Source organism: Silurus meridionalis, chromosome 6 (assembly GCF_014805685.1).
Source record: "Silurus meridionalis isolate SWU-2019-XX chromosome 6, ASM1480568v1, whole genome shotgun sequence".
Taxonomy (NCBI): domain Eukaryota; kingdom Metazoa; phylum Chordata; class Actinopteri; order Siluriformes; family Siluridae; genus Silurus; species Silurus meridionalis.
Genome location: NC_060889.1, coordinates 641,987 through 656,995, shown reverse-complemented (window position 1 = coordinate 656,995; position 15,009 = coordinate 641,987). Strand labels below are relative to the sequence as shown.

At 36.7% G+C, this 15,009-nt stretch overlaps 1 protein-coding gene and 2 long non-coding RNA genes across 3 annotated transcripts; 2 read left to right on the top strand and 1 right to left on the bottom strand.

The window, feature by feature from the left end:
* Nucleotides 1–6,086: 6,086 nt before the first annotated feature.
* On the top strand, nt 6,087–7,522 carry LOC124387909. Its single transcript, XR_006926277.1, has 3 exons — nt 6,087–6,144; nt 7,028–7,207; nt 7,424–7,522. It is a non-coding gene; the product is annotated as an uncharacterized LOC124387909 (long non-coding RNA).
* Nucleotides 7,523–8,759: 1,237 nt separating this feature from the next.
* On the top strand, nt 8,760–9,559 carry LOC124387905. Its single transcript, XR_006926273.1, has 3 exons — nt 8,760–8,962; nt 9,182–9,395; nt 9,492–9,559. It is a non-coding gene; the product is annotated as an uncharacterized LOC124387905 (long non-coding RNA).
* Nucleotides 9,560–11,088: 1,529 nt separating this feature from the next.
* LOC124386979 (putative nuclease HARBI1) lies at nt 11,089–13,289 on the bottom strand. Its single transcript, XM_046851053.1, has 4 exons — nt 12,891–13,289; nt 12,647–12,759; nt 11,924–12,584; nt 11,089–11,126 (listed from the first exon to the last, which is right to left on the bottom strand). The coding sequence occupies exons 1-4, from the start codon at nt 13,072–13,074 to the stop codon at nt 11,089–11,091; spliced, it is 996 nt and encodes a 331-aa protein (XP_046707009.1). The 5' UTR covers nt 13,075–13,289.
* Between the last annotated feature and the right edge of the window lie 1,720 nt (nt 13,290–15,009).

The window sequence follows — 15,009 nt, the reverse complement described above, 5'->3', positions numbered from 1 at the left end:
CAAAGAAAAATATTTTTTACTGTTAATATTATTTTGTTTATCGCTTAACTTTTGATTGTAGGTGACTGAGGTGATATGAGAAGAAAACAGGTGGTTTTGAATGTCACTGAGCTGTCAGGCCTTAAGAAGTTGAGTAAAAATATTGTATCTGATTCCATAACTGTTGGTTGTCATTTAAACATGAACATTGTGTACACAAGTTAGAAGTGTTTATGGTTAACCTCCATTACAACAGAATCATCCTATTTATTTACTGCACCATCATGTGCTTTTGCAGGAGACAACAATATTACAGAGAATATTAAGAAATTCATGATCAAAATCATCAGTATATCTGGAGGATGTGATCAGTGTTGTATGAAGCGCTAGGATTTGGCCCACAATAAGATAACTGACAGCGCCATCTGGTGTTTCCTAAAATCAAGACTGTACACAGGTGCATCTCAATAAATTAGAATTAAAATGTTGATTTATTTTAGTAATTCAGTACAATAAGATGGCCAACAATTCACTAAAAATGTTATTTTGAGATAGTAATTGGGGTTGTTAATTGTGATCCAAACTCATAAAATGTAAGAAATTGGAATTTATCAGTCTGTGTGTGATGAATCTATATCTGAGTTCCACTTTTGTATTGAATTACTAAAATAAGTCACATTTTTATTTATTTTCTAATTTATTAAAATGCACCTGTAGTTTAACTAATAAATATTACGATCACATACAGGTGTGTGTTCAAACTACAATCATTATAAATTCAATTTGCACTTTTAACACAAGAATCTCCTTTGCAGTCATTGATGCATGAAGTCTGTAATCCAAAGGCACCACGAGCTTGTTTTCTCACTGATTAAGTTTTTACTGCAGCTTTCTTCAATTTAATTCAAGTCACTTTCATTTGTAAAGAGATTTTAGCAATTGACTTAAAAAATACTCCCATTACAGTCTTTACTATGAAAGAGGAAATCCAGTAATACTAGTATTGAAGAGCTGCAAGTGATTGAATGTCTATTAGTTTATTTGCCTTCAGTGTAATAAAACTGTGTGAGGTTTTGTACAGTGCAGCTGGATTTCCTGTCACTGTGGGCGCCAGAGCACAGTAGTATAGATCAGAGTCTGATACAGCAGCAGAGGAGATGATCAGATCCACTTGTTTATTATTTTTATCAACTTTAACATCCAGACGTGGTGGCATGGGCTTAGTTTTACCTCCAAATAGATTGATATAAAGAAGAAACACAGGTTTAGATTGTGGATGTTGTCTGTACCAGTGCAGGTCGGGCTTGTACTACTTGTTTCGTATTTGCAGGACAGAGTAACATCATCACCTTCATCTACAGGTTTATGAGTAAAAGTTGCTCTATTGAATCCATGGAGTCACCTGTCATAGAGAGAATATAATAACTTTCACATAATCAAGGTAAAAAAGTCTGACTCACACACACTGATAAATCACTAGATTCTGACTAACAGAAAGTCAGTGTGTAACTCACCTAGTGAAAGCCACAGACACATGAATATAACAGTGAACATGATGAAGGCTTTAGTTGAAAGAAAATATTCTGAGGTCTGAATATATGAACATCTTAAAGGTTCATGAAGCTCCACCCACAGCATTAGATGACAAAGTCACCAGTGTTACTGACAGCAAACACAAAGTGTAGGCAGGTGGGATTATTTAAATACAATCATGGTTAATGAAGCTCCACCCCACAGCATCACATGACACCCCAGTCACACTGTTACTGACAGATTGTTGATTCGTTCTGAAGCATTCTGGCTTTATATTCAGCCTCACAGGAACTTGAACACAAAGTGAAAGCAGTAGGTGAATAAAGTCCATTTATTCAGTGCTTGTACATGCTGGAGTCAGATATATATTAGATTGTGCAATATTTAGTATTCATACCCCAAAGAAGTCTGTATCATTTGCAGTCATTGATGCATGAAGTCTGTAATCCAAAGGCACCACCAGACCCTTGTTTTCTCACTGATTAAGTTTTTACTGCAGCTTTCTTCAATTTAATTCAAGTCACTTTCATTTGTAAAGAGATTTTAGCAATTGACTTAAAAAATACTTTCATTACAGTCTTTACTATAGAAGAGGAAATCCAGTACTACTAGTATTAAAGAGCTGCAAATGATTGAACTTTAGTAGTTTATTTGTCTTCAGTGTAATAAAACTGTGTCAGGGTTCTTGTACAGTGCAGCTGGATTTCCTGTCACTGTGGGCACCAGAGCACAGTAGTATAGAGCAGAGTCTGATACAGCAGCAGAGGAGATGATCAGATCCACTTGTTTATTAGTTTTATCAACTTCAACATCCAGACGTGGTGAAATGGAGTCACTTTATGTCCAGTTGAATCAGAAATAAAAAAGGAACTCAGGTTTAGATTTTGGATTTGTTTGTACCAGTAAAGATCAATTTCATCACTGTTTGTCTCATATGAACATTTCAGAGTAACAGTGTCTGTTTCTTTCCTGATGATTTTGGCATCTTTATCTGCTGGCCCAATTTTATCTGCAAAACTGCCTGCTGTAAAGAAGAAACAAACAAACCCCAATATATTAACAGAAATAAATAAAATGTGAAGTAGCTTTTGTAAACAAATTACTAAGATATAAAATTAAGAAATTATTAATTAATACAAACATGGATTTTATATAATAAAGTTAATAAACAAATTAATATGAATGACCTGTAACTACAGTGAGAATCAGTGTTGTGTATCTCACTATGTACAGTAAGGTGTAGAGTTGAGTCATTTCTGAACACAGCTCTGTGAGGATTCTGTATAATAGTGCTGTATGTGCTGAACTTTACACATGAGGGAACATGTCTCTAGAAGACCACACCCAGGAAGTGCTGCTGTTGTAGTGTAACACTGTACAGATCATCACTTTACAGTATCTGTGACAGTGAACTGAGTCTTTCTAGCTTTCATCTTCCATAAATAATATCTGTTTTACTGGAAGATTATGATGAACAGAAGCAGATGATAGTATTTCCTATTAATTTGGCAACACACCATCAACATACACTATTAAAAGTACAACATTGGTGTGATGAGTTCAATGCAATTTCCTGCATAATTTTATTGAATAAACATTTTCATTATTTCTATTTTAAGCTTGTTTATATACTCGCTATTTCCCATTTAGTGATTTTTAAATAAAGTCTATATTCTGAGGCTCCCACACAGAGCGTGAGGAATTAATACTAATATTGAGCACAAAGACATTGTGAGTTTGTCAGACAGCTGTGAGATTTACATGTGCTATAAGGAGTGTTAGTGTCTTACAGGTTCATGTAAATACAATATGTCTTGTTGAAATACAGCCACAAACTGTGTTCACATTTAACTGTGGAAGTCACTTTCTGGAGGAAAAAAGAGAATGTGTTTTAAAGGAGGGGGTTGAATTCATAGAAGTGACTACAGCAAGGTTTTCTCTCCTCAGCTTTACCACCATGTTCCAGTGCACCCTAAATAATGGGTTACAGAGAAAAAGAAGACATTTCTTCATTCACAAGTTCATGACAGTAAGTTAACACAGTGGTAATTATAACTTTATGTTCAATTAATTCAGTATGCTGTAAATTCAAGCAACAACATATCTGGTTAAAAAAATTTAATTGAATTTGCTTGTAATAAGATTACACTTTCTGTACAAATCTACATTTGAGCATATCCAGTAAAATATGAATTGAAAAGCAACCAGGTAGTTTAGCAGAATAATCAAACTGTGTCAGGGTTTTTGTACAGTGCAGCTGGATTTCCTGTCACTGTGGGCTCCAGAGCACAGTAGTATAGAGCAGAGTCTGATACAGCAGCAGAGGAGATGATCAGATCCACTCTTTTATTATTTTTATCAACTTCAACATCCAGACGTGGTGAAATGGAGTCACTCTTATGTCCAGTTGAATCAGAAATATAAAAAAGGAACTCAGGTTTAGATTTTGGATGTTGTCTGTACCAGTGCAGGTAATAATCTGTAGTAGAAATGGTTGGTTTGTAGTTGCAGGACAGAGTAACTTCATCACCTTCATCTACAGCTTTATGAGGGAAACGTGGCTCTATTGAATCTGCCATGGAGTCACCTGTCATAGAGAAGAGAATATAATGTTTGTAACTTTTACATAATTACAATTTAACTGATAAATCAATATTAAGGGTTCTGAATGAATAAAAGTCAGTGTATAACTCACCTAGTGAAAGCCACAGACACATGAATATAAAAGTGAACATGATGAATGGTTTTAGCTGAATGAAAATATTTTGAGGTCTTTCTGTACTCTAAAAGGTTCATGAAGCTCCACCCACAGCATCACATGACAGAGTCACCAATGTTACTGACAGCAAACACAGTGTTTATATTGTAATTATGTAAATACAATCATTTTAACCTACAAAAATATAAACAAAAAATTCTTCACATTTTGAGCTTCAGTTATAACTGAAGATTTAATATCATGTTAGAAAAAAAAAGGTTTATTGAGAATAAGGAGATTAATAGAGATGTATATTTTAAATAGCTTTTTAATGACTGTTAAACCTCTTGATGCTCAGCTCTAATAAAAGTATGAGTTATGAGTATTAATGAGTATTTATTCTTATGACAGTTTAGTGTGAAGTGGACAGTTGTGTAGTTTTATCAGAATGGTGTCTCTATAAATGAGTTGAGCTACTAAGAGTAATCAGGGCAGGAGTGAGGATAATATTAGTGCAGTGTGTATGATAGAAGAACAGCTGTAGTTTATATCACAGAGGTTTTATTGTGAAAATGAGGATTCATCATCAGAGAAAGTGAGCAGGGTTGTGTGGAGCTCTAGTACTTTTCCCACAATAAGATAAGTGACTGCGCCATCTTGTGTTCACCAAGGAGAAAACCTTAACACAGTAATAAATATTTACTCCTACATACAGGTCATACACGCATTGCTAACATTTTCAAACCCAGGAGCAATTCAAAGTCAGAAATCCATCTACTAGGAGCAGCTTTAAACCACAGTCTAATATTAATAATATTTCCTCCAACTCACCACAAATCTAACAACGTGATAAAAGTGTGACATTCACAGTGAAAAGAAATCACACTTCAGCCCAGAACACAATTCTAGCTCTGATTTCTCAGTCAGCAGGGATGTTTCTCAGGGATGTTTTCATGAGAAAGAAGGATTTGAGGATCTGGGGGGATCTGGGGGGTATTCCAGAAAGCTTGGTTAACTTACCACTTGATGAATCATAACCTTTGGGTTGATTTACCCCAAACAGGCATACCATGAGTATGTCGGTTCCAAAACACCTGAGAAGAGTTAGTTTAATCAACCTCCAACTGGTTACCCAGAGTTAATGTATGTATATAAAGACATTTTCAATGGTATGCCGATTTCACGAGTCACCATGGAAACTCAAAGCCAAAAAAAGAGAGAGGTGTATTTCACAGAGGTGGAGTTGGAGGATTTAATGCACACTTATAAGGAGGTTAAGCCAATAATATTAAAAAGAAGCAATACAGCTGCATCAGCTAAAGCAAGAGAGTTGGCTGTCACGGACAGCAAACACAGTGTTTATATTGTAATTATGTAAATACAATCATTTTAACCTACAAAAATATAAACAAAAAATTCTTCACATTTTGAGCTTCAGTTATAACTGAAGATTTAATATCATGTTAGAAAAAAAGGTTTATTGAGAATAAGGAGATTAATAGAGATGTATATTTTAAATAGCTTTTTAAGGACTGTTAAACCTCTTGATGCTCAGCTCTAATAAAAGTATGAGTTATGAGTATTAATGAGTATTTATTCTTATGACAGTTTAGTGTGAAGTGGACAGTTGTGTAGTTTTAGAATAAGTCGGTGAACATATGTTTTCAATGAATGTAAATCATGTAAAACCAAGTAGAGGCACAGATTTTCCACCGCAGCTCATTATCTGATAATGAGCTGCGAGCGGACACGCCCCCCCGCTATTCACAGGTAAAACAGTTCACACGTTGAGTCACACACACACACACACGCCCCGGACAGTGGCATAAAACAATGCCAGAGAATTTACCTTTTCATCTGAAGAAGATTGCGATTCCGACGAGGAGCGTTTGCATTTTGAAGAGCGAGGACTTTCCAGCAAGTTGCTACGATGAGTAAGTTATTTAGTCTTACATTCTGATCATATAAACTCATATTGTTTGTAGACATCTCTGCATCGCTTTTGTCAGCATTGCCTTTTAATGTTATACAAAATCCGCCAATATCTGCTCATTTGTAACATTAACTGTTTGTAATTGTATGCTTTAAATATTGTTGACGTTATATAGTTATATTTTAGCCTCAGTTCAGGGGGGTATTCCAGAAAGCTTGGTTAACTTACCATTTGCTAAATCATAACCTCTGGGTTGATTTACCCCAAACAGGCATACCATGAGTATGTCGGTTCCAAAACACCTGAGAAGAGTTAGTTTAATCAACCTCCAACTGGTTACCCAGAGTTAATGTATGTATATAAAGACATTTTCAATGGATCGCCGATTTCACGAGTCACCATGGAAACTCAAAGCGAAAAAAAGAGCAGCGTATTTCACAGAGGTGGAGTTGGAGGATTTAATGCACACTTATAAGGAGGTTAAGCCAATAATATTAAAAGAAGCAATACAGCTGCATCAGCTAAAGCAAGAGAGTTGGCTTGGCAAAAATATCGGACAGAGTAAATGCATGAGTGTATTAAATTACAAATTTGGTATTGGCTCCCGTTTTATTATAATGCAAAATAATGAAGTATGAATTGTACATCCTTTTGAATATGTTATATCACTATGAAAGCATTTACTTTTCCTGCCATTTATTTTTTTAGTTTAAAATAATAATGTATATTTCTTATTTAATAAGCTGTAATCCTTCTGGAGCGACAAGAACTTTAAGCCAAGTCAAAATGAAACACAAAAACATTCTGCAAAAAGGTCATATTTCATTACACAATTACTGAACTATTATTATAACAGGATTTAGAATATTAATTCTGTCATGTAGCTAATAAAAAGAAGACTGAAGCCTGTCTAACTGGCAGGGGCCCACCACCACCTCCCCTCACCCCATCTGAGGAGCTGGCTCTGTCCCTTAATAAAGGGCGACCAGTGGATGCTGGCATTCCAGGGGACAGTTCATCACACACACCATGCACCACAAGTGATGGTGAAAAAATGGTGAAATGTAAGTTTACCTCTATGATTTTCATTTTTTTGTCCTAATAAATTACTATCTCTGTCACTTAAAGGCTTTTGAACAAGATTAATTTTAATGTAGGCTTATTTTATTTAACTGCATATAATGTATAGGCTCCTGTGATCTTAGTCTGACATCTTACTCTTTTCATGTATTATTTTCTTTGATAATATTGAGAATTTAATGGGTTGTGTGTTCTTATAGATACTGATGGACGTATTGTATTATTGGACCCTCCAGAAAGAACACAGTCTGTCACAGTTGTAATTGATTTGTTGAGCTGTATAAGGTCCATCTCCAAAACAAATAAGAAAAAGTGACATGGAGGGACCTTATACAGTTTCAAATGGAAGAAAAGGTTTCTCATTAAAAAGCAGCACTTGAAATTGAATTACTGGAGCATCGCCTTAAGGTGAGAACTTGTCTGAATATTAATCTGTTGCATGTTAAAAGTGGTATGTGTGTGTGTGTGTGTGTGTGTGTGTGTGTGTGTGTGTGTGTGTGTGTGTGTGTGTGTGTGTGTGTGTGTGTGTGTGTGTGTGTGTGTGTGTGTGTGTGTGTGTGTGTGTGTGTGTGTGTGTGTGTGTGTGTGTGTGTGTGTGTGTGTGTGTGTGTGTGTGTGTGTGTGTGTGTGTGTGTGTGTGTGTGTGTGTGTGTGTGTGTGTGTGTGTGTGTGTGTGTGTGTGTGTGTGTGTGTGTGTGTGTGTGTGTGTGTGTGTGTGTGTGTGTGTGTGTGTGTGTGTGTGTGTGTGTGTGTGTGTGTGTGTGTGTGTGTGTGTGTGTGTGTGTGTGTGTGTGTGTGTGTGTGTGTGTGTGTGTGTGTGTGTGTGTGTGTGTGTGTGTGTGTGTGTGTGTGTGTGTGTGTGTGTGTGTGTGTGTGTGTGTGTGTGTGTGTGTGTGTGTGTGTGTGTGTGTGTGTGTGTGTGTGTGTGTGTGTGTGTGTGTGTGTGTGTGTGTGTGTGTGTGTGTGTGTGTGTGTGTGTGTGTGTGTGTGTGTGTGTGTGTGTGTGTGTGTGTGTGTGTGTGTGTGTGTGTGTGTGTGTGTGTGTGTGTGTGTGTGTGTGTGTGTGTGTGTGTGTGTGTGTGTGTGTGTGTGTGTGTGTGTGTGTGTGTGTGTGTGTGTGTGTGTGTGTGATTTAATGCACACTTATAAGGAGGTTAAGCCAATAATATTAAAAAGAAGCAATACAGCTGCATCGCTAAAGCAAGAGAGTTGGCTTGGCAAAAAATATCGGACAGAGTAAATGCATGAGTGTATTAAATTACAAATTTGGTATTGGCTCCCGTTTTATTATAATGCAAAATAATGAAGTATGACTTATACATCCTTTTGAATATGTTATATCACTATGAAAGCATTTACTTTTCCTGCCATTTATTTTTTTAGTTTAAAATAATAATGTATATTTCTTATTTAATAAGCTGTAATCCTTCTGGAGCGACAAGAACTTTAAGCCAAGTCAAAATGAAACACAAAAACATTCTGCAAAAAGGTCATATTTCATTACACAATTACTGAACTATTATTCTAACAGGATTTAGAATATTAATTCTGTCATGTAGCTAATAAAAAGAAGACTGAAGCCTGTCTAACTGGCAGGGGCCCACCACCACCTCCCCTCACCCCATCTGAGGAGCTGGCTCTGTCCCTTAATAAAGGGCGACCAGTGGATGCTGGCATTCCAGGGGACAGTTCATCACACACACCATGCACCACAAGTGATGGTGAAAAAATGGTGAAATGTAAGTTTACCTCTATGATTTTTCATTTTTTTTGTCCTAATAAATTACTATCTCTGTCACTTAAAGGCTTTTTGAACAAGATACATTTTTATGTAGGCTTATTTTATTTAACTGCATATAATGTATAGGCTACTGTGATCTTAGTCTGACATCTTCCTCTTTTCATGTATTATTTTCTTTGATAATATTGAGAATTTAATGGGTTGTGTGTTCTTATAGATACTGATGGACGTATTGTATTATTGGACCCTCCAGAAAGAACACAGTCTGTCACAGTTGTAATTGACTTGTTGAGCTGTATAAGGTCCATCTCCAAAAACAAATAAGAAAAAGTGACATGGAGAGGGACCTTATACAGTTTCAAATGGAAGAGAAAAGGTTTCTCATTAAAAAAGCAGCACTTGAAATTGAATTACTGGAGCATCGCCTTAAGGTGAGAACTTGTCTGAATATTAATCTGTTGCATGTTAAAAGTGGTATGTGTGTGTGTGTAAAGCAATATAAATAATTATTTTATTGAATTTTACAGGAAATAAAGAAATACACTGCCTGGCAGACCAGTGCAAAAAAATTAATAAGTGATTTTGACAGATCCTGTCTTTCAAAAGTCTTCCGTCTCTGTTAGCCTCTAAAATCTGTAGGTGTTCCTCTGGGCCATCTTCCTCAATACAAGGAGGGTGGCTCTCTCCTCTTATAGTGGCAATATTGTGAAGCACAACACAAGCTACTATAATGTCGCATGCCCTCTCTGGACTAACCCGGAGCCCACGCAGACTCTGAAACCGAGATTTGAGGATCCCTATAGTCATCTCCACCTTGGCCCGTGTTCGGCTGTGAGGCAGGTTAAACCGTGTCTGTGGTCCAGGCTCAGGTTCAGAGTAGGGTGTCATTAAATAGGGCAGACAAGGGTATCCTCTGTCCCCCAGCAAATAACCATTGTACTGTCCTGTAATGATTGAAATGTACAACACAAATATAGTAAAAAGGAAAAAAAATAAAAATTGTATAAAGCAAAACATGCCCTGCTGAAATGTCTGGTAAATTCTGGCATCATGCACAGATCCTGGCCATTTTGCCTCGACAATGGTAATGATTTGGGTTGCCTCACATATTACCTAGTTAGTGGAAAAAGTAATGACTTTAATGATTTTAAGAAGGGAAAAAATTAAGTTGTTACCTGCACATTGATACTATGAATAGATTTCCTATTAACACAGTCTCCCTCATTTATTGGTGGAGCTTTAATAGGAATGTGAGTGCCATCAATGCACCCAATTACATTTGGAATCCCTGAAACAGAAAGTTTTGGAAGTATGAAGTGTGTGCGGGCATAATGAATACATGTATAGATATTATTTATATGACTAAATATTAAATATATATGTGTGTGCCAGACATACTGTACGAACGGCTTTACACACAGTCGCCTTTCCCACATGCCCCTAATCGCCCACACTGTACAAAAAATGTTTTCTGTGCTAAGCGCAGAACGCGGTTTGTCACATTTGCGATATGCGGTTTTAAAAGGCGTGTTAAATAAACGCGAATTTTTGAGAAACGATAACGCTCTTTCAAATATTGATTAGGGTATGCAAACATCAATACTTGGTCTTATAACCCTCTCCCGACGAAAAATACTCGTATATTTTGTGCTTCTACGTCCAAAGGATCCTCATCAAAGGCACGCACTTACACTGAAACATAACCTGCTCCCGAGCAGGTTATCCAGAGGTAATGCGCGTGCACGGTGCATGTATAAAGACATTTTCAATGGATCGCCGATTTCACGAGTCACCATGGAAACTCAAAGCGAAAAAAAGAGAGCAGCGTATTTCACAGAGGCGGAGTTGGAGGTTTTAATGCTTATGAGGAGTTTAAGCCAATAATATTAAAAAGAAGCAATACAGCTGCATCGCTAAAGCAAGAGAGTTGGCTTGGCAAAAAATATCGGACAGAGTAAATGCATGAGTGTATTAAATTACAAATTTGGTATTGGCTCCCGTTTTATTATAATGCAAAATAATGAAGTATGAATTGTACATCCTTTTGAATATGTTATATCACTATGAAAGCATTTACTTTTCCTGCCATTTATTTTTTTAGTTTAAAATAATAATGTATATTTCTTATTTAATAAGCTGTAATCCTTCTGGAGCGACAAGAACTTTAAGCCAAGTCAAAATGAAACACAAAAACATTCTGCAAAAAGGTCATATTTCATTACACAATTACTGAACTATTATTATAACAGGATTTAGAATATTAATTCTGTCATGTAGCTAATAAAAAGAAGACTGAAGCCTGTCTAACTGGCAGGGGCCCACCACCACCTCCCCTCACCCCATCTGAGGAGCTGGCTCTGTCCCTTAATAAAGGGCGACCAGTGGATGCTGGCATTCCAGGGGACAGTTCATCACACACACCATGCACCACAAGTGATGGTGAAAAAATGGTGAAATGTAAGTTTACCTCTATGATTTTTCATTTTTTTTGTCCTAATAAATTACTATCTCTGTCACTTAAAGGCTTTTTGAACAAGATTAATTTTAATGTAGGCTTATTTTATTTAACTGCATATAATGTATAGGCTCCTGTGATCTTAGTCTGACATCTTACTCTTTTCATGTATTATTTTCTTTGATAATATTGAGAATTTAATGGGTTGTGTGTTCTTATAGATACTGATGGACGTATTGTATTATTGGACCCTCCAGAAAGAACACAGTCTGTCACAGTTGTAATTGACTTGTTGAGCTGTATAAGGTCCATCTCCAAAAACAAATAAGAAAAAGTGACATGGAGAGGGACCTTATACAGTTTCAAATGGAAGAGAAAAGGTTTCTCATTAAAAAAGCAGCACTTGAAATTGAATTACTGGAGCATCGCCTTAAGGTGAGAACTTGTCTAAATATTAATCTGTTGCATGTTAAAAGTGGTATGTGTGTGTGTGTGTGTGTGTGTGTGTGTGTGTGTGTGTGTGTGTGTGTGTGTGTATGTGTAAAGCAATATAAATAATTATTTTATTGAATTTTACAGGAAATAAAGAAATACACTGCCTGGCAGACCAGTGCAAAAAAATTAATAAGTGATTTTGACAGATCCTGTCTTTCAAAAGTCTTCCGTCTCTGTTAGCCTCTAAAATCTGTAGGTGTTCCTCTGGGCCATCTTCCTCAATACAAGGAGGGTGGCTCTCTCCTCTTATAGTGGCAATATTGTGAAGCACAACACAAGCTACTATAATGTCGCATGCCCTCTCTGGACTAACCCGGAGCCCACGCAGACTCTGAAACCGAGATTTGAGGATCCCTATAGTCATCTCCACCTTGGCCCGTGTTCGGCTGTGAGGCAGGTTAAACCGTGTCTGTGGTCCAGGCTCAGGTTCAGAGTAGGGTGTCATTAAATAGGGCAGACAAGGGTATCCTCTGTCCCCCAGCAAATAACCATTGTACTGTCCTGTAATGATTGAAATGTACAACACAAATATAGTAAAAAGGAAAAAAAATAAAAATTGTATAAAGCAAAACATGCCCTGCTGAAATGTCTGGTAAATTCTGGCATCATGCACAGATCCTGGCCATTTTGCCTCGACAATGGTAATGATTTGGGTTGCCTCACATATTACCTAGTTAGTGGAAAAAGTAATGACTTTAATGATTTTAAGAAGGGAAAAAATTAAGTTGTTACCTGCACATTGATACTATGAATAGATTTCCTATTAACACAGTCTCCCTCATTTATTGGTGGAGCTTTAATAGGAATGTGAGTGCCATCAATGCACCCAATTACATTTGGAATCCCTAAAACAGAAAGTTATGGAAGTATGAAGTGTGTGCGAGCATAATGAATACATGTATAGATATTATTTATATGACTAAATATTAAATATATATGTGTGTGCCAGACATACTGTACGAACGGCTTTACACACAGTCGCCTTTCCCACATGCCCCTAATCGCCCACACTGTACAAAAAATGTTTTCTGTGCTAAGCGCAGAACCGCGCGGTTTGTCACATTTGCGATATGCGGTTTTAAAAGACGTGTTAAATAAACGAACGAATTTTTTGAGAAACGATAACGCTCTTTCAAATATTCATTAGGGTATGCAAACATCAATACTTGGTCTTATAACCCTCTCCCGACGAAAAATACTCGTATATTTTGTGCTTCTACGTCCAAAGGATCCTCATCAAAAGGGCACGCCGAAGTTACACTGAAACATAACCTGCTCCCGAGCAGGTTATCTTCAGAGAGTCAGTTGCTATGGTTACATACATAACCAGAAAGTTACCTCCGTTTTTGGAACCGAAAGTTGAGGTTATCCACGAACTTACCCTTAAACATACCCAGGTATGTCACATAACCTGCTTTCTGGAATACCCCCCAGGTGTAGTCGATATCATGGAAGTGAATGTAAATGTAAACAGCTCCATCTAGTGAGAAAAGCATGAATCTGCTGCAGTCATGTGTAGTGCTTTTTGTACAGTGGAGTTGGGTTTCCTGTCACTGTGGGCCTCAGAGCGCAGTAGTACAGTGCAGAGTCTGATACAGCAGCAGAGGAGATGTGCAGATCCACTTCTTTATTTCCATGAACTTTAGCACTCGTTCTTGGTGGGATGTTGGGACTTAAAGCTCCACTTTCATAAATATAAAGAATGAATTTAGGATTAGATTTTGGATTTTGTTTGTACCATTGCAGATTCCCTACAGAACCACTAAAGTCTTTGTAGCTGCAGGACAGAGTAACATCATCACCTTCATCTACAACTTTATGAGTGAGAAGTGACTTTATTGAATCCGCCATGGAGTCACCTGTCATAGAGATAAAACATTTAATGATTATATAATCCATTATAATATAACTGCAGAATCAAAGAATAATTAATTACAAATTAAGCAATCAATTTTTGAAACAGTAAAATAATCTGAATGTAACTCACCTATTGAAAACCACAGACACATGAAAATGATAGTGAACATGATAAATGCTCTTAGCTGAATGAAACTATACTGAACTTTCTGCACTCTGTAGCATCATAAATGTTCATGAAGCTCCACCTCACAGCATCACATGACCAAGTCACCAATGTTACTGTCAGATTGTTGATTCTTAATGAGACATCTGGAATGAATGCATTATTTTAATCTCTAAAATTATAATTAGCTGATTCAATTATTACATATTTTCATTATCTGTTATATTTGTGTTTATAAGTGATGTCACTGCATTGGGGGCTTCAGCCTCATCAGAAATTGCTGTGAATAAGTATGTAAGTAATAATAAGTATAAGTGAATAAGTAAGTCATTGTGAATATGTGAATTATGTGAAATTTTATACAGTACTGTCCTTAATTTATTTATTCATTCTGTAAAAACAAATCATGTTTATTAAATACGACAACCAACTTTTTTCTTGTTATTTCAATAAGATGAGGAACAAACCAGCTGCTGCTCTTTGTAATACCAGTGTGTGCACAGTGCACAGTGTGGGAGGTTTGCTGGGTTCAGTGAAGGTTGCAGTGTGTATTCACTTGTGTGAGTGTGTGTAAGTGTATTGTTGTGCAAAGTAGAATATTAAACAAAGAGAACAACATTGCTGGCAGATGTGGCAGGATCCTGGTACATGTCTGACAATAAGATAAGTGACTGCACCACCTTGTGGAGAAAAACTTTAAAACAGGAATTAAAAAATTTGTACAAACAATTTATTTTAAATTATAATTAATAAAGATTTTAAAAAGGTTTTCTTTATTGACTCTTCAACCAGTAACCATTAAATGTATATTTTAATTTTAAAATATGACCTGTCGGGGGAACTAAGCTAATGCTTAAGCTAAAGCTAATGCTCTCATCACAGTGGGAAGAAACTGCAGAAATGCATGCTTTCGAGCCTGTGAGCGAGTGCTGAACTGAGCAGGTGAGGTTGGAGAAAGTGACAAGTCCGTCTCCAAAACCCCGTTGCAAAGTCCATTTACGAGGACCAGGAACTGGTTTCTCGGAGAGTGCCACTCAGGAGTGGATCGATGGCGTTGACATGCGAGCGCAAT